We start from the raw sequence: 27997 nt of genomic DNA, 5'->3' as shown, positions 1-27997 counted from the left end.
GAGGGTATTGAGAGCCAGAGGCAGAGAGAAAGAGAAGAGGAGGAGGTGGAAAAGAGAATGCAAGACAGTGGAGAACATTGAGAAACACTGGAGGACTGTAACTGTGGAAATAAGGCAAGAAACTACAAGACAACTTGGGGGATTCAAGGGAAGTAAAGTGGTGAATGAGATACAGAGAGAGTCTCTTGTCCCAGACACTGACGAATTCTTCACACACCACTGCTTGTATTCATAAAACAAACGCAGGAAAGACGGAGAGGAAGCTGGCTGAGAAAGACATTTGTATGCTGCTCTGCATAGTGCAGCAACAGACCAGTCCAACCAGGTATGCATGTCCCCCGAGAAGAAAGGAGAAGGAGGTTAATCGCATACGCCGACCCCCAGGAAGAGCAGCAAGGTAGATATCCTCAACAACATCACCACAATCACCACAGATGTCAGCAGAAGGAGTCCTGAGGCAGAACCACAGCTCCACCAGATCCTTGAGTGGAACAGGGGGCAGAGGGCTCCTGCAACAGTGGGTCCCGACAGATGTGGCGGTCCCTGCACAGGGCCCTGGGGTCTCCCCGCGGGGGCTCCGTCCTCAGGTGGCTGGGGATGAAGGTGTGCCGTAGGAGTGCTTTGCTTGTAGTTCTGCTCTGGCTGGCCTTTTGGCTCTTCCTCAACGGTCTGGTGTTCGTTCACAGGAACATGTTCTCTGACTTCTGCACCGACGACAAGAGCAAACAGATTCTGCAGAGGGTGGTAAGTGTCATTTTGTAATCCTCCATTTGTTTCTGATGAATTGAATTTGATATACAGTACTATTGCACAATGTTGTATCATAACACAAAGTCCTATTAATAAACAAAGTACTATATTAACTTGTCAGTTTTGCTTAACTTAGAAAAGAAAAGAGTGAACAAATAAAGTACTTGTCTGGATTTGTTTAGATTAGAATGTGTAAAATGTAGGCTAGATATATAACATAATATAGGAGGAAAACGTTGGCTGTTTCTCAGTGCTAAGAATGCAAAGAAGACCGGTCTTGTGAAGACTGGTCTTGCCTAGATACCTTGAAAGATTGACCTTTGAAGGACAGGTGGACATAATGTTGAATGCATCTATGTGAGTTTTGAGATGTGCTGCGATATGTAAATTCAACAACCTCATATCTAATTTAAAAAAAATAATAATTATTTATTTATTTTTTGGTGGTGGTGGTGGTGGATAATGATATCAAATGAGTCCACAGGAACGCAAGAACACACATTGAAAAACAGTGCGTTTAACTTTCATCATCATTGAAAATGCAAACAAATACATCAGTAAGAAAAAAAGTTGATCTGCCAGCAAATTAGTTGACGCTTAGGGAATTTTTACTAACCTCCCACCAAATAAAACACAAGCATACTTAGATTAGAATGTATAAATGTAGGATCAAATTAAAATGTGGTCTAGATTTAGAACAAAAGAGAAAAACTTTCAGCTTACAGACTCTTACAGCAAATTTTTTTGAAAATAAAAAAAAAAGAAGAAAAAGTTTCTATATATCAGCAAATCGGTTGTTGTGTAGCAGTTATCGTAATACCGCAGGGGATTTTGACCAACTTCCACCAAATGATACACAAAAGGATTAGTGTGGAAGTACAGTATCTTTTTGTTTTCAGTTTCCTAACGTCATTGTTTTCCGAAGTATGCTGTATGAAGAACGTATAAGAAATGCCCCATTTTTGGTGGAGGAAAACCATTGTTCTAATTGGAATGAGAGGTGCAATCGTAGTGAAATTTGATGCATTTTCAAACAAAAATATGTTAGTGTGGACGTGGCCTTAGATTAGAATTTATAAAATGTTGGCTACACTTAAAGTGTAGGTTAGATTTTAAACATATTGTAAGAGGTAAACTTTAACTTTTCAAGTTTTAGAATCTTTTAGAAACTCTGTTCTCACGTTTCAGAAAAGTGTTGATTAGCTAGTTTTTAAAAATCCAAATTAATAAAGAGAACATTTTTGTCCGTCAGAAAATCAAGTAGCAGTTACAGAGATTCCCCAGGGAATTTTGACCAACTTCCACCAAATAATACTCAAAGCATTGCATGGGATTAATCAGTCAACCAGTGAATCATTGGGAACAGCAGTAATGCACCTCCATTAAGGGATTAAGCATTGTTTCTTTGGGGAAACCTAAAGCTTTTTCAGAGCCTCTGGATTACGCAATGTCAAGTGTGCGCTGATGGAACAGTTTGTTTGTTGTCACATTGTAAACCGCAGAATCGTTCCTGGTGGTCTGGTGTGATTGGAAGGTAATTACTGGCATCATCCCATTAAAAAACTGGTCAATTACTGGGGAACTTGTTGCACGCAACACAAACTGTGTTACCGTGTTACCATGAGAAGATTCAAAGACATTTTACCCTAATGCATCAATCATTTTATATCAGAGCTAAATAGTAAAGTTTTGATCAAATCAGATCACATAAAACATATTGAATAGCAGCAACTACTACTATTTCTACTACTACTATTCTACTACTACTACTACTACTACTACTACTACTACTACTACTACTACTGCTGCTGCTACTACTGCTGCTGCTAAAAATAATATGAATATGAATATGAATATTTTATTATTATTATTATTATTATTATTATTATTGACTGGTCCTGCAAAATGTGTGCAAAAGGTATTTTAAGCAATTATTTGATTTTTTTTATTTTTTTTATTTTTTATTTTACATAATCTAGCAAACTATAATATTATTATTCAGGTTACCAAAAAAATACAAAGTAAAAAATCATGTAACTATGGCAAATCAATGTAGCTATTGTAAATGAATTGAAATTACATTTAGATCCTAGTGTGCACAATTTGAAAGCCATCTGATTCATGATTTTTGGGCAGAGGCATGCAGTTTATGCTTCATGATGTTTCAAAAGCTGTGTTAGTTGTGCACAGCACTAATTTGTTACAAGATCAACAAAAATATCAAGACTAAATTCTAACTCCACCAGTTGCAAATCAATGGAATGCTGCTGTCTGCCAAAATCATGCAAATTAATGACAGGGTGGAGAAAACTATGGGGTATTTGTCATTTTGGCAATGACTTGAAGGATACAATCTAAATAACTCCCTGACTGCTGTCATTGTTAGGTTTTAGTCAATTAGAATTTTCCAGGAATGTTTAGCGGGATATATTTTGGAAACCAACATCCACAGTTTGAGATTCCGCAGTTAAACACCAACAGTATAAGCAATATTGAAAAGAACGGTTATGAATGGATGAACAGTGAGATGCTTCCTTATATAAACATTTTATATATATATATATATATATATTCTGGTAACACTTTACAATAAGGTTCAAATTGTTAACATTAGTTCACATGAACTAACAATGAACAATTCTTTTACAGCATTTATTAATCTTGGTTAATGTTCATTTCAACATATACTAATACATTTTTAAAATCAAAAGTTGGATGTTAACATTAGTTAATGCACTATGAACTAACATGAACTAACAATGTACAATTGTGTTTTTTATTTTTTTATTAACATTAACAAAGATTAATAAATGCTGTAAAAATATATATTGTTCATTGTTAGTTCTTGATACCTGCATTTACTAATATTAATGAACTGAACCTTATTGTAAATGGTTACCATTATTCTTTTAAGAGCAGAAAAACCTCAACTCAAGATTTTGGGATCCACAGAGCAAAAAGTCAGCTAGACATGGTGGCAGGATACATCGCTCTTGACCACAAAACAAGATGTGGTCAGAATTTTTAAGGGTCTCACAAATGCTTCACATTAAAATAATATCATAATCGGTGCTGCTTATTTTCATTGCTCAATAATATGACGTTCGAAAAGATTAGTTAAATAACAGCCTTTTGAGTTTATGTTTCTGCTTGAGTGCATTCCTATCCCATGTTGACATGCAAAGCTCCTCACATCAATCCTGAATTATCTATAAATTTGCAGAGAGTGAATAAAAACTGGCAGATGAAGGATGCCAAAATGTTATTTACATTTACATTTATTCATTTAGCAGACGCTGTTATCTAAAGCGACTTACAAATGAGCAGGGGTGGAAAGAGTACTGAAACATCTACCTAAGTACTTAAGTAAGAGTAAAAATTACAGGTAGCTCATTTAAAAGTATTCAAGAGTAGTGAGTATTGAGTTGTGAAAATTCTACAGTACACCCCCTTTCAATAAACACTGTAAGCTGCAATATATATATATATATATATATATATATATATATATATATACGGGTATCCTCCAACAGTTTTATTTTTGATTGCCAACTTTTAAAATACAAGGGCCTTATACAAAAATACAATTTTGCACCTCTGTCCTTGCAAAGCTCTTTCTTTCCAATATGCATTTATTAAACTGCTTTAATTTATGTATGGATGTTTTTTCTGCAAAATAAATAAAAAAAATAAAATAGATTTCAAAATTAAGTAACTGTCACTTCACTTATTTATGATAAACACAACATGTATCTGCCTGCTAAAAATAACAGGGAGATATGATTATACAGATTAAAAGATGAAAAAGTTGTTTTCAGTACACTGATTCATAAATCACGTTTGAAAAACGATGCCCACAGAGCCAGTTATTTTTGAGCATAAAACACTATGTTCAAAACAATGCAAAGAATGCAAAAAACGTTGAGCCAAAAAATACTGTCACATAGCATGTCACATCCTGCAACCTAGAGGGGGTATAGAGAGTAGTTTAGAATTCAAAATATAGCCCATCCACTCTGGATCACTCAGCACGAACATTGGTTTGAACATAGCAATGGAGAAGTAGTCATTAGTCCAAATCCAAGAGTGGACTGTCTTGTATACATGCATAATATCTTTGTTTGAAGTGAGTCAAACGCTTGATGAGAATGTAAATATTTTGTATAGTGTTTGTACACTATTATCATATTTCTGGAATGTCTGTAATGTTAAATAAACAGATCATAAGGTTGAAATGGATGCTTGAGCAGTTTCTTTAAAAGGCCTAGCGAGTCTGTCTCTCTCCGTGTCGGCAGCTTGGCAAGAAAGCAGATTTAAAATCTGTCAATTCCAAAGACACAAATATGTGACACTCCACTGCTGCACAGTTTATCAACTGTCACAAATGAATATGTGACGTTACGTATGTATTGGTTAACCTAATCTAATGCGCTCATAGCGAACTAACGCTCATTACATTGCAGTTACATAATAAAGATCGCTAACATTGCCGTTCTCACACAGCACCCCAATAATTTCACTGATAGCTAATTTACAGGCTACGTTATAGATACAGATAATCTAGGAAGCAGAAATCTGAAATGTACCTTGATATGTTTCTTCAAATTAGAGGTAAAATTCTTGAATGCAGATATCTCGACTGGCTTAGACAAGCAAAGCTGACATAACACAATCACAAAATTGCTCTTCTTCGTTTTCATTGCGAAAACCCCTTTCAGCCAGGTGCAACCATCCAGGTGTTGAACTGCTGCTTGAGGCATCCTCCACATTTACCCCCCACTTAATCCATGATTAATAGCAGTTGGCGGCAGGTCTACTGCTGCAGTTTATGTTTTTTATGCACGGTTTAATTTGACGGGAGTCACACGACTGATTATTATTTCAATAGTCAATCACGTTGACGGATGTAGCAAACACAGATGAAGGGAAAATAGCACAGTAAATGTACAGTTACAGCACTTAAAATGTACTCAAGAAAAAGTATACCATTTTTAAAGTACAAAGTACAATTCCTGATAAAACTTATAGTAATAACAGTAACGTTTGTTTAATCAATTTTTCTTTGACTTGTCCCACCAGTGCAATTCATAATCGCAGTTGTTCTTTAGTTACATGCGTTGTTGGTTTGGAAATGCATAAACTGAATAAAATCTTTCTATGAGTAGTTATAGCTTTCTTTTCCTCCTATGGCCACACACACACACACACACACACACACACACACACACACTTTTAGAGACAACAGTTAAATAGATATAGTTATATTAAAAGCGAATTTGACAAAAATGAAAGGTAGAAATAATGTTTCTCATTGTAAACATGTAAATTAAAATCTGCAGGACTCTAACTGAGACCAAATCCATTCATCGAGGTTTAAGTTATGATAATGTAAGTTATCCATCATTCAAACTCTTATTGTTGCATCACTAAATCACTAAAGCTGATGAATTGGAAAAAAAAAAAAATTTGACAGCCCGCCAAACAGTTAGCTTGTGTAAGAGGTTGAATATTACAGTAATAAACAAGTAAGAGTGGTGCACATTTACACAAGCTGTTTATGGTTTCTCACAGTATGTGGCTCAGAACCATTGGGCTATTACTGTCTGAACTACACAAGACCTTTTTTTAATCAGCGGTACCATCTGTCACCTGTGCAACAAGGCCTACTGTATATGTAATAGGATTCTTGGCATGAGATCATAAAACGCACCTAAGCCTGTAGCTTTTCTTTTTAATGGTGGTCTGTCACAGGGTCTCGACAAAGTTTCCTTCTTTGTTTATACTCTAATGTGAAGGTTAAGCACAGATGGTCTTCCATGCAATGGGGACGCAGTCCACAAACATGATTGACTTTCATACAAAGATCATTGTTTTGGAGTTGTTTTCACGCTTCCAGCATTTTTACAAAACAAAATAGTTTTTCTGTTAGATTGTTAAATATGACTGTTAACATTTTAATTAGTATACTTCTCTGAAACTTCTTTCAAGTTCCTGTGATTTTGGACTGGGCTGTGAATGTGTGATTGTGGTATTCTTAAGACACAAGGCGTGGAAAATTTGTGGAAGAGGCAAAATATTCATTTACAGAAAATATATAGTCACATGCAGCTATAAACAGTGCCCCCAGAAAGTTGGACACTTAAGCAACACTTAAGAATGCATTAATGTCACTCCTTTAGATAACAAAATATCAAACCAAGGAGTATTTATTTAAAAGAAACATACCACAAAGACACTTATGAAAGCAAAAAATATCATAAAAAGATGTTCAGTAGGTTTTAAATGATAAAACAATGGCTAAACTGTTGTGCTATTCAAAATTAGATCAAAAAGGGTACAAATTTGCATTAATGTTCCCTTTGTTAAGGGTTTATAAAGGTTTTGTAAATGCATTGTAAATCATTTATATGTGGTTATAACAACATGCATATAAATTTTACTTTCATGTAATACCTGTCAAATAGTGAGCCATTTTACCTCACATGTTATAAATACTTAATAATACTTATTCAACATTAGTAACCTTTGAAAATGTACCTTAATGTAAAATGGACAGATATGAAGGAGTTGTCATCATTAGAAACCTATATACATAAAAGTTCAGTGAGGTTTAATGGTCATCAGGCATTATTATATGATATATGCTGTGAATGATCATGAAGACAGGAAAAGTGTTTTTGCAGAGGACTTTAGGTAACTAGTTAAGGAGTAGCATCATTCTTATGACATCAGCGTGACAAGGAACATGACAACACAAGTGAGTCATCACATTAAAGTAATGAATATAAACAAAGTGCACTGTAGCAAAATGGCATAACCCCTCACAATAATACTCTGTTTGCTGCATTGTGACATAAATCATGAATTAGGGCATTAGGTTTTTGATTATTAAAAGTCAAAATGCACACTATAAGTATCACAAGAAAGTCACCTTTTTTATTAATTTTGTTATTACCCATTTATAAACCCTTAACAAAGGGAACTTTAATGTAGAGTGTTACCCAAAAATGTTTTGAACACATTTGGTTGTAAGACATTGGTGGAACATGTTCATACTGTAGTTAATGTTATTAACTACACCTGTGGTTACTCTGCTAGGCCACCTGTGTGAACTTGAGGGAAACTGACTTCATACATCCACTAAAAATCCCCTATGGACCAGTTGGTTAAAAGTAATTCCAAAAATAGCTAAGAAATATGAAGTTAGATTTTGAGAAAATCTTTAGCATCATTTGTAACAGAATCCTCTTGATTCTATATTTTATGTTTTCTAATGTAATCAGTGCATTATTAAGTGTGGCTTAAGTGTTCAAATTTTACTTTTTGTTTGCCGCTGTATGGTGTACAAGAACCTTATGGAGTACAATAGGCTTATTGTTTAATCATTACCTTACATGCACAGAAGCATAAAGAAAAGACTGTGTCCTTCTTGTTTCACATCTTCACAGACTTCAGTATTTTAACTCTCCATTTTTATCAGTGACTTTCACTGAGATGGGCACAATATATCAGTGTAAAAAGTATTGTGGTACCAAAAGTCTGTTGACTGTTGAGCTCTGTCTAGGTTTGAGTTGATGTTTAGAACATTACTCAAGGTACAGATGTCATAAAGCTAAAGCCAAAAATATTCCCCAGTTGTAGATTTTTCCATGACATCAGCAACTCTGACTTATTTTAATATATCCTTATTCAGACACTTGCAGCTTTTATAAATGATGTTTAGCAAGTCATATTGTCAATGAGCAAAATCTAGACTTTTTCAAACTTACTGTATATTTACAAAATATAAACTATACAAAGTATATAAAGTTGCCTCAAAAATTATTTTTGATACTTTTGGACACTTAAGTCACCCTTAAAAATATATGAACGTCATTGCATTAAATAGCAAAATATGCAAACAAATGATTCTAGACCTTTTCTCAGAATTAACTTAACTTTTCTTAGCCCCTCAAGTTCACAGGAACTGAGAACCAGATATTATACGGAAGAGGTTCCATTTTTAAAAATAAATAGCGGAAGCATATGATTTTCATGACTTTTAAATGTTAATTTTTTTGCCAACGCAGGCGGTACATTGTGCTAACATACTCTGAACATGTTTCCTGATGCACAATTAAGTGGTAGTGATTCCCCTCTATTGAATCACGCAGCGCAACCAGTGTAGTCCGATTCCTGAACAAATGACTCTTATTAGCCCATTCTTTTGAATCTACAGCGCAAAACACACAAAGTGACCAGTTTGGTCTGATTCCTGAACAAATGACTCTTATTAGCCCATTCTTTTGAATCTACAGCGCAAAACACACAATGTGACCAGTGTGGTCTGATTCCTGAACAAATGACTCTTATGAACTGATCCTTTTAAATCAACTGTGCAACCAGTGTAGTCTGATTCCTAATCGAACAACTCTTATGAACCGTTATTTTGAATCTACAGCACGACCAATACAGCCCGACGAGTATAGTCTGTTTCCTGAACAAATGACTCATATGAGCAGGTTCTTTTAAATCTACTGCATGCACTGTAGTCCGATTCCCAAACAAATTACTCTTATGAGCCATTCTTTTCAATCTACAATGTGACCAGTGTAGTCTGGTTCCCAAACAAATGACTCTCATGAAATATTCTTTTGAATCTACAGCGCGAAACATACAACGCCTCCAGTGTAGTCCGATTCCCTGACAAATGACTCTTCTGAGCCATTCTTTTGAATCTATTGGGCGAAACATACAGCACGACCAGTGTAGTCCGATTCCTGAGCCAATGACTCTTATGAGCCATATTTTTGAATCTACAGCGCGAAACATACAGCATGACCAGTGTAGTCCGATTCCCCGACAAATGACTCTTCTGAGCCATTCTTTGAATCTATTGCGCGAAACATACAGCACGGCCAGTGTAGTCCGATTCCCCGACAAATGACTCTTCTGAGCCATTATTTTGAATCTACAGCGCGAAACATACAGCACAACCAGTGTAGTCCGATTCCCGAACCAATGACTCTTATGAGCCATTCTTTTGAATCTACAGCGTGAAACATACAATATGTCCAGTGGAGCACAATTCCTGAACGAATGACTCGTAAGCAGGTTCTTTTAAATCTACAGCATGACCAGATGTAGTTTGATTCCCGTACGAATGATTCTTATTAGCCATTCTTTTGAATCTACAATGAGAAACATACAGCCTGGCCAGTGTAGTTTGATTCCTGAACAAATGACTCTTCTGAGCTGTTCTTTTAAATCAACAATGCAAAATACCCAGTGCGGCAAGTGTAGTCTGATTAACAAACAAAGAGTTGGTTCTTTTGAATCTACAGCGTGACCAGTGTAGTTTGATTCCTGAACGAATTACTCGAATGAGCAGGTTATTTTAAGTCTACAGCGTGACAAGTGTTGTTTGATTCCCGAACGATTTACCCTTATGAGCCATTCTTTTGAATCTACAGCGTAAAACATACAACGCGACCAGTGTAGTCCGATTCCCCAACGAATGACTCTTATGAGTCATTCTTTTGAATCTACAGTGCGAAACATACAATGCATCCAGTGTAGTCCGATTCCTGAGCGAATGACTCTTATGAGCCGATCTTTTGAATCAACAGCGCAAAACACACAGTCCGACCAGTGTAGTCCGATTAACGAATGAATAACTCTTATGAGCTGGTTCTTTTGAATCCACAGTGCTGTACAGTGTAGTTTGATTCCCGAATGAATGACACTAATGACCTATTCTTTTTAATCTACAGCGCAAAACACACAGTGTGACCACTGTAATGTGGTTCACGAATGAATAGGAATGCCAACTGTCCCGTATCAGTCATCTTAAACAGCCCCTCCAGGTCATACTTTGAAATGTCCCATATTAGATGTGACGTCCCGGAGTTGGGCCGAAATGAATTCCCGTATCAAAGTGGCCTGATTGATGGCAAATTGCTTAAAATAAATGCTAATTGGTTTGATATTTAATTATTTCATTAAATTACTTTTGTAAATTTTTAATTGTCCAAATACTTTTGGGGTCCACTGTATGACTGCAGTTAATTTAAATGTTCTCTTTTAATGCATAAGAAATATTTTGAAAAACCGACATACAATCCTATCCAGTACTTAGTGGTCTTCCTTCTTGGCTGCACCGAAAGAAAAAATATCTGTTTCGGTCAGTATGACCACTAGATTATAAACATAGCAATGATTTACGGCATATGAGTCACACGTTGTCTGAGTTCTACCAAACAAAAAGAGATTTCTGTGACTCAACAGTTCCTGAACACATTTACCTTATTTTTATACTGAAGACACAAACATACATTAGTTTTAGGGCAGCCATTCATCCTAACTATATCCAGACCTCATGGTGGGAAAGTTTACATGCAAACGGGGGCTAAAAACAACTGTTGTCCCATCTTATGTAAAGCTGGAAAAATGTGGGGAATTAAAATGGATGTGTGGAATTTGGCAGGAACATATGCAACATCAAATAAAAGACAAGACCAGATGCCTCGGAGTGACCACAGAGCACAAGATGCCTCTTTGGCCCACTCAAACATAATGAGAGGCCCATGAGATGATCTGTAGGGATTAAGCTCATTCTATATTTATTCCCAGTCTTGCCGATAACAAACCTCTAATCTAAGCTCCCAACTGGAAGTAAGACAGGTAATTAGTTCTAAGGCCAAAATCACTGTTATTATTTCTCATATTTGAGGTTAAGGATCTGAATAAACCCCTAATCTTTTGCTTCAGCGATTGTGTTTTATTTTTATCTCACATTTGCTCTTTATGATACTATCAGTTAGGTTTAGGGTTTGGAGTAGGAAGGTAGGTTTTGTTGACATAAAACTCAGTAGAGCATTTACCTTAAAAACCTCATCTGATAGGACAAAATTTTACTTGCTTGTAGCACCACACAGTGGACAATTTCACCTTGGAACTGCCGCGGTACGTGTTATGAACCACAGGATATCATTTATCAAAAATGTCCCCATAGTCACATACTTTCATGAGATCAGACTGTACTTTTCTAAGTGACCAGTCTTAAATTTTTCATCAGGTGGATGACAAAATGGGCAACTAAGCAAACTGACCCTTTTCTACCAGATAAGCTCGGAATAATGAGTATAATCATAATATGGTGATAGAATAGTTTCCTTTGGCATAAGCCCCGCCCTACGGTTCAGTGCTCAGATTCTCGCTAGAATCATCAGATCCTGCCAGAACACGAACCGGCCCCTTATATCCCAAGTGGGGGTGACAGCTGTTTATTTTGGAAGGTGACAGAAGAGGATTTGCAGTGTAATCTCTCTGGAACACAGATCACCCGGAGCCCCCTGAGTCTGCAAACATATAAATATGTGCAGACTGCAGAGACAACCAGTAATTAGCTCATTTTTCATAAGAGGGTCAAAGAGGGAAAATGAGATAAAGAAAGTACAACTGTCGTAAATCCACTTAACACAGTACTTTAAAATGATTATTTGGCTGTTTCATAACATTAAATATGTGGATTTTATGAATGAAGGTAAAATATGCTGACAGTTGGCATTGGAACTATATCTCAAAACAGGCACGTACTCAATATGTGTGATATGAGATGGAATTAAGATTGCAATTAATTAAAAACATAGCTTTAAAGCACTGGAAATGAGTTTGATGGGACACATCAAATACATACAGTATATGCTGGAAATGAGTTAATGTCAATGTGCAGGGCGTTTCTTGACTAACAATGAACATTTTGACCTGTACACTTACAATTGGGCCCATGTACTCCAAAATCCCAAAAATATGATACTGTGCATATACAGTATATTTATATATACAGTATATACTCACTGAGAACTTAATTAGGAACACCTGTACAACTACTTATTCATGCGATTATCTAATCAGCTAATCGTTTGGCAGCAGTGCAATGCATAAAATCATGCAGATACGGGTCAGGAGCTTCAGTTAATGTTCACATCGACCATCAGAATGGGAAAAAATTGTGATCTCAGTGATTTCGACCGTGGCACAATTGTTGGTGCCATGTGGGCTGGTTTGAGTATTTCTGTAACTGCTGATCTCCTGGGATTTTCACACACAACAGTTTCTAGAATTTACTCAGAATGGTGCCAAAAACAAAAAACATCCAGTGAGCAGCAGTTCTGTTGATGGAAACGCCTTGTCAATGAGAGAGGTCAACGGAGAATGGCCAGACTGGTGCGAGCTGACAGAAAGGAACCTTGAGGAGGATGTGCTACAGCAACAGAAGACCAAATCTGGCACTTTATTAGGATCATAGTGTTCCTTATAAAGTGCTAAGTGATATATATATATATATATATATATATATATATATATATATATATATATATATATATATATATTGCATAAAGAAAAAACAAACTTGGACACTTGTTGTTTTTTATTTTATGTCATTTTTGAGATTGAAAAATTAATAAGTAAAAATAAGTCTTACATTTACATGATTCTTGTTCATTTTTATGCAATGCCAGGGTGCTTTGGGTGGTTATTAGCGTGTTACTAGTTGCTAACCATTAGGTGGTTGTTAGAGCATTACTAAATGGTTGCTAGATGGTTGCTTACTAGCCCAAGGTAAAAGAGACCCCATTCCCCAAGTCTTTTTGGCCCCTTTCACACATACAACCAGGTAAATTACAAGAAAATCGTTGGGTTGCCTTTACTGGCAAATGTGCCACATGTGCTACTCACACATGCAACGACTTTCCATCTTTTTTCTGTTTTGCTAGTACCATTCACACATCAGCACCTAATGCAGTTAAACTCTGTGATGTCATTTTCTGGAAATGACATCTACATGGATGAACTGGAAATGTAGGGTTCTTATTTGAAAACATGGCGGGGTATTATTTTGTATCTGAACATTAGCGTTGGTAAGTTTAGTGATGTTTTAAATTGTTTGGCAAATGTTTACATTTATGCAGTTGCTCGAGACTCAACGACATCGTATACAACGACTTCAAATAAGACTAATGAACTACAGAGAGCAAAATGCTGTCGCTAGAATCCAAAGGCAGACATGCTATCTGCGGCTGAGTAATGTGTACGTTTATCACTACAAAGAGGTCTGCACATTCCCAAAGGAGGCTGGTGAATTAATCGTACTTAACGGAATCGCTTACTGTTCCTTTAAGCTGTCTGCAAATTTCTTGATCTCGGATGAAGAGAAGCACTCTAGTTTCACTACCTGACCAATTTGTTGAAATTTTTCTTACTTCGGATTCAGTGGTGTTACGGCACGGAGTAATTGTGTCATCAGAACTTTCTTACGTCAGCGAGTCCTGACCTTGTAGAACTAAAACCGGTAATCTTATGGCTCAGTTCACACATACCATCCATATGGAAACTTATAGGTAATGATACAACTTCTCATTAAGGGAAATTACTAAAGCAAAATTTACCAGTATTTTCACAAGGGTCGTGTTCACACATGACCTCTAACCAGAAAATTGCAGTACATTTTTTGGAAAAGGCTGTATGTGTGAAAGGGGCTTGTGACATCCTGATCCCAAAATATGTGTGGGAACCCTTTCAGTAGAAGTCTATGGGATTTTTCACTCATTTTTCATCCACCGAGGAGATGTTTTATATTCTGAAATAAAAAATATTTAAAAATATAATCCATGATTCTGTATTTGTTTCAAACAGATACAATGTGTAAGTATTCTAATTATCAGCTTTTTTCACTCAAAATGAAAGGTTACAGTAAAAGAATATTATCAACATTGGTACCGAGGTGCTATATTGGAAGACATGCTATTTTAAAAGGCTTTCTGATTGGTGTGTGAGAAAAAAAAAGCCTATTGCAATATTCATGTTTATAATCAAACTCAGTATGCTGTATTTCTAGTGCATTCTACCAAGTCTTTTTTTGAACAGTTTGTAATTTTCTCCAATAAAGAAGGGTTAACTAAAATATAATTTCATATTTCTTTTGATTTTAGAGTGAAGTATGAGCTGGACATATGTTTGAAAGTTTTCATGAGATCCATCCAATTACAGTCACAGATTCCATTTTGCCTCCTATGACAAAACGGGAATGTAAGTGTAAGTGAATTGATGTGTCTCTGTTTCAGTGTGACGAGTATCAGCAGGGAGTACTGACCGGTGACCTCTGCGAAGACCTCTGTGTGGCCGGTCAAGTGGAATACAAACGCTGCCTCTATTATGAGAATGGCAAGAAGGTCATGGCCGCCAGTTGGCGTGGAGTGCCTGTTGTTCTCAAGTCTAAGCTGGAGAATTTCTCTTCCTATGAGGCTTTAGCTCTGCTAGAGTACCAGGATGCAGCTGGTGGGATGGGGAGCGAGGAAGAGCTCTCACCTCTGGATGTCGTATTCTATGCCACCCTGGAGATCAAGAACTCTCTTGGCTTGGAGACAGGAACTAATTTGACTTTGCCACGACTTTGGGGCCAGAGGCTGAAGGAGAAAGAGAGGACTTACTCGCGAGCGGAACTGGCCTCACTCTGGGCTCTGCTTCAACAAGAGGAGTACACGTTCCTCAAAGTGCTACAGGATTTAACCCACCATGTGGCCAAGATCCTGGGCTCTTGTGGTCACTTTTATGCCGTGGAGTACTTGGTGGCTGGACATGCATGGGACCAAAACATCTTCTCATTGGAGGAGCTGTCGCTCAGCCCGTCACCGAGGCCCTGGAGTGGGGAGGAAAGGACGTTAACCGCAAGAGATATGGTACCCAGAGTGGCCCTGAGCTTTCTAGAGATGGTGGAGCATTTTGACAATGACTTTTCGCACCGCTTGCACCTTTGTGATATCAAGCCAGAGAACTTTGCTATCAGGAAGGACCTGACGGTGAGTAAACACACCCAAGATCTCACAGATGTTATAATACTGTTTCAACAGTAAAAATGGCCTGATGGCCCAGGGCTGGTGTGAGAGAGTTTCAAACTACTGTAGCTGTTTTCCCGTGCGATGATCATGTAAATGTGTTTTTTTGCCATACAAACGTAAACATTTGGATATATGTGATGTATTAAATGTAGTTGTCTGCAACAATTAAAATTGTGCTGATTTAAATGTAACTTAGGTAAAGTTAACTGGCTAATATACCATAGATGAGGAATTGATGAAATTGCGAGAATGACATGACATGGTTTTGGGAAACATGTATATATATATATATATATATATATATATATATATATATATATATATATATATATATACAGTTGTGCTCAAAATTTGCATACCCTGGCAGAAATTGTGAAATTTTGGCAATGATTTTGAAAATATGACTGATCATGACTTTTATTTAAGGATAGTGATCATATGAAACCATTTATCATCACATAGTTGTTTGGCTCCTTTTTAAATCATAATGATAACAGAAATCACCCAAATGGCCCTGATCAAAAGTTTACATACCCTTGAATGTTTGACCTTGTTACAGACACACAAGGTGACACACACAGGTTTAAATGACAATTAAAGGTTAATTTCCCACACCTGTGGCTTTTTAAATTGCAATTTGTGTCTGTGTATAAATAGTCAATGAGTTTGTTAGCGTTGATACATTGAGCAGGCTAGATACTGAGCCATGGGGAGCAGAAAAGAACTGTCAAAAGACCTGTGTAACAAGGTAATGGAACTTTATAAAGATGGAAAAGGATATAAAAAGATATCCAAAGCCTTGAAAATGCCAGTCAGTACTGTTCAATCACTTATTAAGAAGTGGAAAATTCGGGGATCTCTTGATACCAAGCCAAGGTCAGGTAGACCAAGAAAGATTTCAGCCACAACTGCCAGAAGAATTGTTCAGGATACAAAGAAAAACCCACAAGTAACCTCAGGAGAAATACAGGCTGCTCTGGAAAAAGACGGTGTGGTTGCTTCAAGTTTTACCACGGTGTGGTAGTTTTTGCAAAAAAAAAATAAAAAATCGTAATATTTATTGAAAAACACAGTATAAATATATGTTTTTTCTGCCGAAATGTAATAAAAAATGTTTTTTGTTTTTTTTTATCAGAATTGTATCAAAATCTATTTGCAAGGAAGAAAAAGCTCAGATTATCTCAAAACTAAGATTTAATTCCCCCAAAAATATTAAATAAAAAATCTATAATATAACTACATGATAGCTATATAAAATTTTGCTGCTTTGATATGGACACTGATGACAATGTAACTCGAAAATATTTGCACTTTTTGGCCTCTGAATAAAATAATAATAATAATAATACAGTGTATACAGTATATATATATACAATATTATATATATAATATTACCATAATTTGTTTTTTCATATTTGTATCAAAATATATGTTTCAAGGAAGGAAAGAGCCATAGAAGAAATCGTAATTATTTTCTTTATTAAGTGGCAAAAGTGCTCAGTGCAAATTTTTCGAGTTACTGTACATACATACTGCCATCATTGTCCAAGTCAAAGCATTGCACCTAATTTCATTTATATAGCTTAAACCAAGTTGTCTGCCATAAATTCGGGTACATTTGCACTGAGCACTTTGCCACTTTTTGCATTTTTTTAAAATAATCCATTTTTTTTGTTGTTTTTTTTTTTTTATGGACACAATGTGCAAGCTTTTTCCTTCTTTGCATTTGACTTTTTGAGCCTATGCACCCGAGTTGGCAAATTAAAAACCTGAACTACTGACCTGATTCTTATTTTTGAGCTTTGTCTTAGCAACATCGTTCCTTAAATAACTTTAACATGTAACTCGAATAGAAAAGTCCTGGAAACAGTCATTTTGGAGTGAACTGATGGACTTAGTTGTGAAATAGTAATATTTTATTTTTTTCTTGTAGACTGGACGTCAGAAAAATTTAAGAACCAGTTAGCCAGATTAACGTTTAAATAAACCCAAGTGGTAAAATCTTCGTGACAATGTGATAAGTTGCATTATTGCTTTTTAAGTTGATTTTGAAGCCTCTAAGACTGTTTCCTGGACACAAATCTATACTGATCCTATAGTAAAAGGATTTGAATGGAGAATAGCGATTAACAATGTTGCTTTTCAATATCAGATGTAAGCACAAAGAGAAAGCATACTTCTGTGATGGCACTGCCCAGACATAGTCATTGCATTTAAAATAAATAATTATCATTATTATAACAAGAACATTTTATTAGCATTTACTGTTTTAAAAAGGTAAAGGTTATTTTACTTTAGCACTAAAAAAATTTTTGAACACATTTTAAGCACATCTATTACACTGTCATAGAATGATTCACAATGAGATGCAAAATATATATACTGTATAGGTCTAGATACTATATACAAAACAAACACAGTGTGATGTTTGTTATGTTTCAGCAGAGCCGACAAGACAAGATTATCATGCATTGCTCTCTCATCAAGCTGTTAATTCTCAGGGTTTAACACTTCAATGTTTTCCAACAATTGCAAACAACTGACATCAGACAGTTACTATTAATGCACTATTTGTTAATATGACACTCATCAAAAAGCTATTTTCGTTATACACAGTGTACAGTGGTGGCCAAAAATATTGGCACCCTTGGTAAATATGAGAAAAGAAGGCTGTGAAAAAAAAAAAAATCTTTCATTCAAAATATTCACAACAATCTAACCTTTAATTGAAATAAAACAATTGAAAGAGGGGAAATATCTAATTATTAAATAAATATTTTTCTCCAAAACACGTTGGCCACTTGGCACCCCTAGAAATTATTATGAGTAAAATATATCTGAAGTATATTCCCATTCATATTTTAAATTTTTTTGTGCACCTGGGTGACTAGGAACATAAAATTGTTCAGCCATGACTCCCTGTTTCACAGGGGTATAAATATGAGGTAACACACAGGCCAAATTCCCTTAATCATCAGTCACAGTGGGTTACACTAAAGAATATAGTTCTGATGTGCAGCAAAAGCTTGTTGAGCTTCACAAAATGGGAAGTGGCTAAAAGAAAATAACCAAAGAATTGAAAATGCCCATTTTCACCATCAGTGCGATAATTAACAAGTTCCAATCAACTGGAGATCTTAAGAATCGGCCTGGAAAAGGACGTGTGTCTATATTGTCTCCACGCACAGTGAAGAGGATGGTTCAAGTGGCCAAAGAATCTCCAATGATCACAGCTAGAGAATTGCAGAAATTAGTTGGGTCTTGGGGTCAGAAAGTCTAAAAAAAAAATTTAAGCTTTTTGGCAGCAAACACCAGAGATGGGTTTGGCACACACAGAGATGAAGAAGTACCCGATGCCCACGGTTAAATGTGGTGCTGGATCTTTAATGTTGTGGGGCTGTTTCTCTGCCAGAGGTCCTGGACTTCTTGTTCGGATAAATGGCATCACAGACTTTATAAACCTGACTGCCTCTGCCAGAAAGCTTACAATGGGGCCTGGTTGGATCTTCCAGCAGGACAATAATCCAAAACAAACATCAAAATCAACACAAAAATGGTTCACTGACCACAAAATCAAGGTTCTGCCATGGCCATCCCAGTCCCCTGACCTGAACCCCATAGAAAATTTGTGGGGTGAACTGAAGAGGAGAGTCCACCAACATTGATCTCTAAATTTGAAAGATCTGTAGAGATTCTGTATGGAGGAATGGTCTCAGATCCTTTGCCAAATGTTCTCCAACCTCATTAGGCATTATTAGAGAAGATTCAAAGCTGTTATCTTGGCAAAGGGAGGTTGCACAAAGTATTGAATGAAAGGGTGCCAATAATTATGGCCAATGAGTTTTGGAGAAAAAATATTTATTTAATAATGAGATATTTCCCGTTTCAATTGTTTTACTTCAATTAAAGTTTTATTTTTTTTATTTATTTATTTATTTATTTATTTATTTTTTGTGATTTGTTTTAATAAAAGTTCAAAAGCATAAAAAATGTTGATTTTTTTTTACAGCCTTCTATGCTCATATTTACCAAGGGTGCCAATATTTTTGGTCACAACTGTATGCTAATATGTGTTAGGGATTCTTTCCATGTTTTTCTTTATTGTTTACATTGCCTGCAGAACGACTTTGAATATTCCCTAACTGTCCGTTTCTGTTTATGTAGAGGGCTGTGGTAATTTTATGCACCAATTTTGTATAATATTCTGTAAAAACAAAGAGTTTTATATATATATATATATATATATATATATATATATATATATATATATATATATATATATATATATATATATATATATATATATATATATGTATTATTCCTCTTTTGTAAGTCACTTGTACATTTAAATGTGTGTGTGTGTGTGTGTGTGTGTGCATATATATATATATATATATATATATCTATATAAATAGTCAGAAGTTTACATATACCTTAGCTAAATACATTTAAACTCAGTTTTTCACAATTCCTGACATTTAATCGTAGAAAACATTCCCTGTCTTATGTCAGTTAGGATCACTACTTTATTTTAAGAATGTGAAATGTCAGAATAATAGTAGAGGGAATTATTTATTTTAGCTTTTATTTCTTTCATCACATTCCCAGTGGGCCAGACGTTTACATACAATTAGTTAGTATTTGGTAGCATTGCCTTTAAATTGTTTAACTTGGGTCAAACATTTTGGGTAGCCTTCCACAAGCTTCTCACAATAAGTTGCTGGAATTTTGTCCCATTCCTCCAGACAGAACTGGTGTAACCGAGTCAGGTTTGTAGGCCTGCTTGCTCGCACATGCTTTTTCAGTTCTGACCTCAAATCAGATTGAGGTCAGCGCTTTGTGATGGCCACTCCAATACCTTGACTTTGTTGTCCTTAAGCCATTTTGCCAAAACTTTGGAGGTATACTTGGGGTCATTGTCCATTTGGAAGACACATTGTGACCGAGTTTTAACTTCATGGCTGATGTCTTGAGATGTTGCTTCAATATATCCAAATAATTTTTTTTCTTCATGATGCCATCTATTTTGTGATGTGCACCAGTCCCTCCTGCAGCAAAGCACCCCCACAACATGATGCTGCCACCCCCATCTTCACGATTGGGATGGTGTTCTTCGGCTTGCAAGCCTCACCCTTTTTCCTCCAAACATAACGATGGTCATTATGGCCAAAAAGTTCTATTTGTGTTTCATCAGACCAGAGGAAATGTCTCCAAATAGTAAGATCTTTGTCTCCATGTGCACTTGCTAACTGTTGCTTGCTAACAGTTGCTAACAATATATATATTGGGGGCAGTGGTGGCTCAGCAGTTAAGGCTCTGGGTTACTGCCCAGAAGGTTGGTGGTTCAAGCCCCAGCACCACCAAGATGCCACTGTTGGGCCCTCAAGCAAGGCCCTTGACCCTATTTGCTCCAGGGGCACTGTATCATATCTGACCCCAGCTTAGCTAGGATATGTGAAAAAAAGAATTTCACTATATATATGCAAATGTATAATGTGTGACAGAATAAAGGCTTCTTCTTTGTCTCTCTTTTTTATGGTGGTTTTGGAGCAGTGGCTTCTTCCTTGCTGAGCAGCCTTTTAGGTTATGTCTACATAGGACTCGTTTTACTGTGGATATAGATACTTGTCTACCTGTTCCCTCCAGCATCTTTACAAGGTCTTTCTGGGATTGATTTGCACTTTTTGATCCAAACAACGTTCATCTTTAGGAGACAGAATGCGTCTCCTTCCTGAGCGGTATGATGGCTGCATTGTCCCATGGTGTTTAGACTTGCGTACTATTGTTTGTACAAATGAACGTGGTACCTTCAGGCATCAGGAAAATGCTCCCAAGGATGAACCAGAATTGTGGAGGTCCACCATTTTTTTTTCTGAGGTCTTTGCTGATTTCTTTAGATTTTCCCATGTCAAGCAAAGAGGCACTGAGTTTGAAGGTAGGCCTTAAAATACATCCACAGGTACACCTTTAATTCAGTACAACACCTATCAGAAGCTAATTGTCTAAAGGCTTGACATCATTTTCTGGAATTTTCCAAGCTGCTTAAAGGCACAGTTAACTTTAGTGTATGTAAACTTCTGACCCACTGGAATTGTGATATAGTCAATTAAAAGTGAAACAATCTGTCTGTAAACAATTGTTGGAAAATTATTCATGTCATGCACAAAGTAGATGTCCTAAACAACTTGCCAAAACTATAGTTTGCTCATATTAAATCTGTGGAGTGGTTAAAAATGAGTTTTAATGATTTCAACCTAAGTGTGTGTGTGTGTGTGTGTGTATTAATTTGTATATATATATATATATATATATATATATATATATATATATATATATATATATATATATATATATATTTATTTATTTTTTTTTTTAAATTATTCATTTTATTTATTTATTTTTTGATCAGGTGGTGGCAATAGATGTGGACATGGCTTTTTTTGAGCCCAAAATGAGAGACATACTTGAGCAAAACTGCACCATTGACAATGACTGCAACTTCTTCGACTGCATTTCCAAGTGTGACAGAAGTAAAAAGAGATGTGGACCAAAACGCAAAAACAGCAACCTTCAGGTGGATGAGGCACATATTACTTTGACTTGTTATTACTATGATATGTTATTGCACCTCTATTGTTTAGTTTAGTATAAGGAAATTATACTACAATTATTTAATTCTTTGCAGCAATTATTCTATATTTAAGTGTTCAATAAACCTATGGAGTATGTGGTTAGTGGTTAAGCATGCGGCAGGGTGTTGGCTTGCTCTGATAAATCAAAGAAACTTACTTTGTTTTGGGTAACTCTCACAAAGGAATACCGGTAAAATAGCCGGAGGAGACAATCATTCTTCAGCTGTAAACATTGCCAATAAAAATGCAGGGAATTTTAATAGTTTATGATAATGCTGAAAGGAATCAGATAGCACCATTATTACTGGTCCCGAACACAGTGGGGGTTAACAGGGCTGACCGAACACAGAAACCACCTTTAATTATGGGCGAGTAACAGAATATCAAGTCAAATGTTGGCTAAACCATCATCCACGGCTAAAATTGTAAAAAAAAAATTGGAAGACTAGCAACATTTGCCATTCGTTTCATAAATACAATCCGCTTTATAAGGATTACACTGCAAGCTAAAGTGCCCAAATAATATTTTTTTAGTTGTGAGGTTATTCACATGACCTTTAAAAATGGTCAGATTACTGATTAAAAATATCAGACACTGGTCTGAACAGGCAACGCACCTAAACTGACCGTAACATTCTTAAAATACTTTTACGTCATTAGAAGTATTTAAAAAAAGAAAAAAAAACAGTTTTATAGTTCCACAGTTCCATTGAAACAGGTAATTAAAAATGTTACAAATTCAAATTAAAAATTCCAATTTCACATTAAAAATAAAAATAAAGTGCAGGAAATCAAGCACCCAATTATAACAAATGTCAAGTTAGATTGACATAAAAATCACACAAATTCTGACCTGAGTGTTCACACTGAAGTCACGTGGCAAAATTTCTAGATACAATTTATTTGTAGATATCAAAGTGGCCCAGATCAGAATTGAAATTCATTGATTCAATTTGATTTTTTTTTTTTTGTTCACGCTGTCATCCAAGAAAACATTTCAGACATTTAACTGAACATAACATGAACGTAGCAAAAGTTACAGATATACTTACCTAACATTTGTGGTATGATGAAAAAAAAAATCATTACCTTTAAACATTGATATAATATTATTGTTATAATAATGCTTATTTTTATTTTATTTTATTTATTTATTTGGCAATGCATTTAAAATACTATGCTTTGCTCTTTGGTGTGCTTTTATTTTTTATTTAAAGTCTTTGAGAGATGTTACTTCACATAACAATATATCGCTATAAATAACTATTGGACAACAACAATAAATGGAGTAGAATTGTAACACGTAACTCATTTCGAATGCTGCCACTCTGATACAGACAACACTGTGCTCAATTTTTTCATCAATTTAAACATTCTCCCATCAGATGCTTTTCCATAGTCATGCAACCTCTTTCATCTGTTCATTATGGTTTGTTCATAGTCAACACCTGTTGTCAGTGCCAACTCTCCTTTAGGAGAACAAGCTAACAGACGAGCTAGCTGCATGAAACCAAGTCCAGCTCCGGGCCACAGGTGGCTGAGACAGAACCCATCTCTCCATCCTCGATCACTTAACGCAACCCTTAGTGACCTATATCTTTCCATTGTTTGGCCTGCCATTCAGAACAATATGGCCTTTGTAACATTTAGGCTGTTAGGTCAAGGGGACCATCACATCTCGTGCTCAAGTCCCTTTCATACAGCACACAAAACGAATATGTCTGATGATTGCTCCAGAGATGAAATGAAATAAGACCAGGATCGAGCTAATGGCCACATCCATACCCTTAGCATTTCCTATAGGGTCCATACCTGTCATGCTCCTTTATCAACTTTCTGTCTCTCTGCAGGTGATCTGTGAAAAGATCTTCAGGCCTTGGTTTTCTCCCACGCTGCTCGGCGCTAAAGCAGGGCTCCCCCTACAGGTGGAGCTGCAGCGAGCCGTGCAGGAATGTGCAGAGACAGACAGCAGGGAAGAAGATGAGCGCAGGCGGGTGGTACGACAGCAGCTACAGGCTCTCCTCACGGAGCTTATTCAGGAGGACACAGGAAACCAGGGTGAAGGCCAGGAACACAATATGAGACGAGTCCATACGGCACTTAACTTCTAAACCAACTTGGGACCTTCAAAAGAGCTATAATAGAACAAATTTAGTCATGTGCAATGCTGGAGAACTTTTCTGATGACTATTTCTAGTCGCGACTAACACCCTTTGAAACATAATTATAGCAAGTTACTATTAATCTTTAAAAGAGGTCTTTTTAAAAGGGTTAGTTCACCCAAAAAGGGACATTTTGTCATCATTTCCTCCCCTTCATCTCATTCAGAATGATCACAATGTGAATTTTAGACCAGAAGGTCGTAAGTTTTGCTGCTGAAATTGGTCTGCTTATGAAATTCTAACCACTGCACCCAGTGGCTAAAACCAGAAGTGCTGTTGAGATAAAATTTCCACAGAGTGGCGCCAAAGGCAAGTTATATTTTTAGTTGTAAATGATGAAATACAGTCAACAGGAATGCATGTCATATGAACTCTACCACCTAACCCAAACCCAAAACCTAACTGTCAATGGAGTAAAAATTTAATTTTAAAATGAAAATGCAACCTCCAAATCGTGCTCAGCATTGTTGAAGTGAACACGATCCCTTCCTGGTTTCCTTGGTACCAGAACTGTGTCTCGAAGATTACTCTCATAACGTGCTATCAAAATGGCAAAGGGAAAGGTAAACACATTTGAACTGATTCAAAAATGTTTGAAGGTGGATGACGCTTAAATGGGGTCGATTTCAGAGGATATGAACATTCGGAAGCAGCATGTGATTTCCTGTGTGATCATGTTGTATTGTTTCAACCCTGTATGACTCTGTTCAGTATTTTTCTTTTTGGGTGAACTAACCCTTTAACACTGGCTATATTGTTCAGAACACTTAAGTTAAGGGTGTAGATATGCCTCTTACTGTTATGTAAGAATAAGGCTATCAAGGAAACTCTGGAACATCTTAGCTAATGTTCAATTTTATTTTTGCTGGACAGAAATTGTCTACCTGTAATTTTGTGTAAGCATTTCAATAAACCATGACTCAGTCATGACCCTACCATTTCATTACTTACTGACACGAAACCACAGCTGCAACTGTCATGCTGCATTACATTTTGTTCGCATATCAACACAACTGAGAATGCAACAGAAAGCTCAAAGATCAAACCAACATTTGGTTCCTATTGACGGAAGGGGAAAACTGTAGATTTGTTTGGATCGATCTTCAACATTTACGTCTGCACAGGAGATCAGGTTGCAATCAGGTTGCAAGTCTTTTAGGAAAATATAGTTTAGGAAAGACTAAACAGAAATGTTGGGTAAGGAGAGGATGAGACATTGCATGGTAGGAACATATTACCTGATGGTGAACTTCACTGATTTATGTTCTTCTGTCTCAGTTGGAATTCAAACGCTTCCAAGCTTGGCTTGTGAGGTCATCAAATTATGTGTCTCCAAGGCAACGACAGGGGTCTGGTTTTGATCTGCTCAGCACATGCTGACGGCAATGAGAACACATATTTGGTGTTGACCATTAGGACCCGAAGAGCTAAAGCTTCAGATATCAATCTTTTGTTGTCCATTGATTTAAAACGTTGTTTTGAGACTAATTTACATCAATTGAAAAAAAAAAAATAAAAAAATTTAAGCATAAGAGTGCACAAATCCTTCAAACATAATTACTGTTCAGGATCAATAGTTTGTTTTCTTGAGATTTCATTAAGGATTGTTTACCGTGAATTTTGACATACTTGAGGAACTGAAGCATGTTATCAATTACAGCCTCCATTTTTGGAGGGTGGAGTGGACAAGCTGTGAAATAATTAACCACAGTGCCCATAGATATCTACTGTTTACACCGTAGTCTCCAATGATTAGAAAACTGGAACACACTGCAGTTTTTATTATTCAAAGCTCTGCAACAGCCTGCATTTCACTGTTGTTTAAATCAACTGCTTTGTGTAGAATAATTGTTTCTTCAGGCTTTGAGAAATGTTGGAGACTTATCTAAAGCTTTGGAATGCATCTCAGTGTACCTAGGCCATGTCCACACTAATATGTTTTCTTTTGAAAATGCAACTTTTTTACAACGTTTTGGCCTTCCGTCCACACTGAGACTGTGTTTTTGTCCAGCAAAAACAGAGCTTTTTGAAAATGCTCTCCCAAGTGAATAAATTTGAAAACGGCATCTTCATGTTGTTGTGTGGACAGGGAAGACAGAGATATCTGAAAACAATGATGTATTTGTTGTGATGTGACGCAGACATGTGATCCATTCATCCCAAAACAATCAAGATGGCGGGCCATGTTGTAACGCCGTTGTTGTGCCTGTTATTTACTTTGATAGTGTTGTTAAAGATAAATGTTACTTTGTACAACCTTCAAAATGCATTCCTTTAAAGGCGACGGGAAGTTTACTCGGAATTGTTGTTCGGCGGTGGAACGCGAGGACAATTGCGTTTCAGATCGTACATAGAATGAAAAGTTTTTGCATGCACAGTAAGGGTATTTAAGTGTTTTCATACAGTACGTTTCAGTGTGGATGAAAAACTTTTGGAAAATGCTTGAAAACGGCAGTGTGGACGGAGAGCGTTTCAAAAAACGAAAATGTTGTTTTTAGATGTATCGCAATTAATGTGGATGTAGCGTAAGTTTTTATCCTGTGACTAAATACAAGAGTGAATTTGTGAATAAAGGATCATAAGCACAAAAGTCTTTAAAGATCGTTTATCAAAAGAAGGACCTGAATACCTAAGGTCAATGTACAAAGGATTTTAAGAAAGAATATTAAGAAGATGAAAAAAAAAAAAACTTGCTTGTCTTTGTAATGATACAATTATTCAATCTGACAACTCATAATAAATTCGTATAAGATGGTGAAATCATACAGCTTTGTACGACTCCTACGAAAAGGTACGACTTTTAGACCGACCAATCATAAACGTTTCTGTTGCCTCGTTCCAAACCCCTATATTTTCTTCCATGGTACAACATTTTATATATATATATATATATATATATATATATATATATATATATATATATATAATTCTATTAAAATCATGGTTAGGTTTGGGTTCGGGTTACATTTTGGAAAAATCATAAGAACGCACGTTCAAAACTCTGATGTTTTCTTTCTTCTATGGTGCACAACAGTGATTTTCCTATTAAAATCAAGGTTAGGTTTAGGTTTGTGTTGGAGGTTAAACTCATATTAACATTGTTATTCATCATAATCATAAAAAATCATAACATTGTTCATTGGTTCATTTATTTTTCTTTATGGGAGTAAAAGTTGTACGTTTTTGTACGAGCCAACTAGTACGATTTCACCATGTATTATTATAACTTGGTTGCAATTATTGTTAGCATTTAAAGTAATGGAGTGACTATGTGCACTTGGTGTAAAAAGCACTAGGTGTATATAGCACAGTCTACCAAACAGCTTGCCTATTTACAATCAAATATTTTGCTGGAAATAGAAATTAAAGACAAACAGCGCCCTCAATTGTTGCTGCAGTCATGTGGAGTGTAACAACGGTGTGGATGAGCTTTTTTCCTGCAGATGACACGGGTTCGATACCCCCTTTTGTCCCACTTTTCCCATCCTGTTTCCTGTTTCCACTCCTTATATTTCCTTTAATACTACTTATAATAATAAATAAAATTAATATAAAGGTTGGTTGCCTCGCAATG

The 27997-nt window shown here is 36.1% G+C and overlaps 1 protein-coding gene across 1 annotated transcript; it reads left to right on the top strand.

Annotated features, from left to right (window-relative positions):
* On the top strand, nucleotides 1-27275 carry LOC127431970 (divergent protein kinase domain 1C-like). The gene is made up of 4 exons (XM_051682668.1): nucleotides 1-744; nucleotides 14856-15590; nucleotides 22039-22203; nucleotides 24112-27275. Exons 1-4 carry the CDS (start codon nucleotides 532-534, stop codon nucleotides 24370-24372), a joined length of 1374 nt encoding a protein of 457 aa, XP_051538628.1. The 5' UTR covers nucleotides 1-531; the 3' UTR covers nucleotides 24373-27275.
* Nucleotides 27276-27997: the final 722 nt, after the last annotated feature.

Source organism: Myxocyprinus asiaticus, chromosome 41 (genome assembly GCF_019703515.2).
Source record: "Myxocyprinus asiaticus isolate MX2 ecotype Aquarium Trade chromosome 41, UBuf_Myxa_2, whole genome shotgun sequence".
Taxonomy (NCBI): Eukaryota; Metazoa; Chordata; class Actinopteri; order Cypriniformes; family Catostomidae; genus Myxocyprinus; species Myxocyprinus asiaticus.
The sequence above is the reverse complement of the archived record's forward strand: the minus strand, read 5'-3'. Positions and strand labels throughout refer to the sequence as shown.

Bases quoted from the DNA above. Each gene is read 5' to 3' on its own strand.
- LOC127431970 (XM_051682668.1), top strand. From the start codon at position 532: ATGTGGCGGTCCCTGCACAGGGCCCTGGGGTCTCCCCGCGGGGGCTCC. The intron at 15,591-22,038 runs GTGAGTAAACAC...TTTTTTGATCAG, and splicing joins CTATCAGGAAGGACCTGACG to GTGGTGGCAATAGATGTGGA. The intron at 22,204-24,111 runs GTGGATGAGGCA...GTCTCTCTGCAG, and splicing joins GCAAAAACAGCAACCTTCAG to GTGATCTGTGAAAAGATCTT.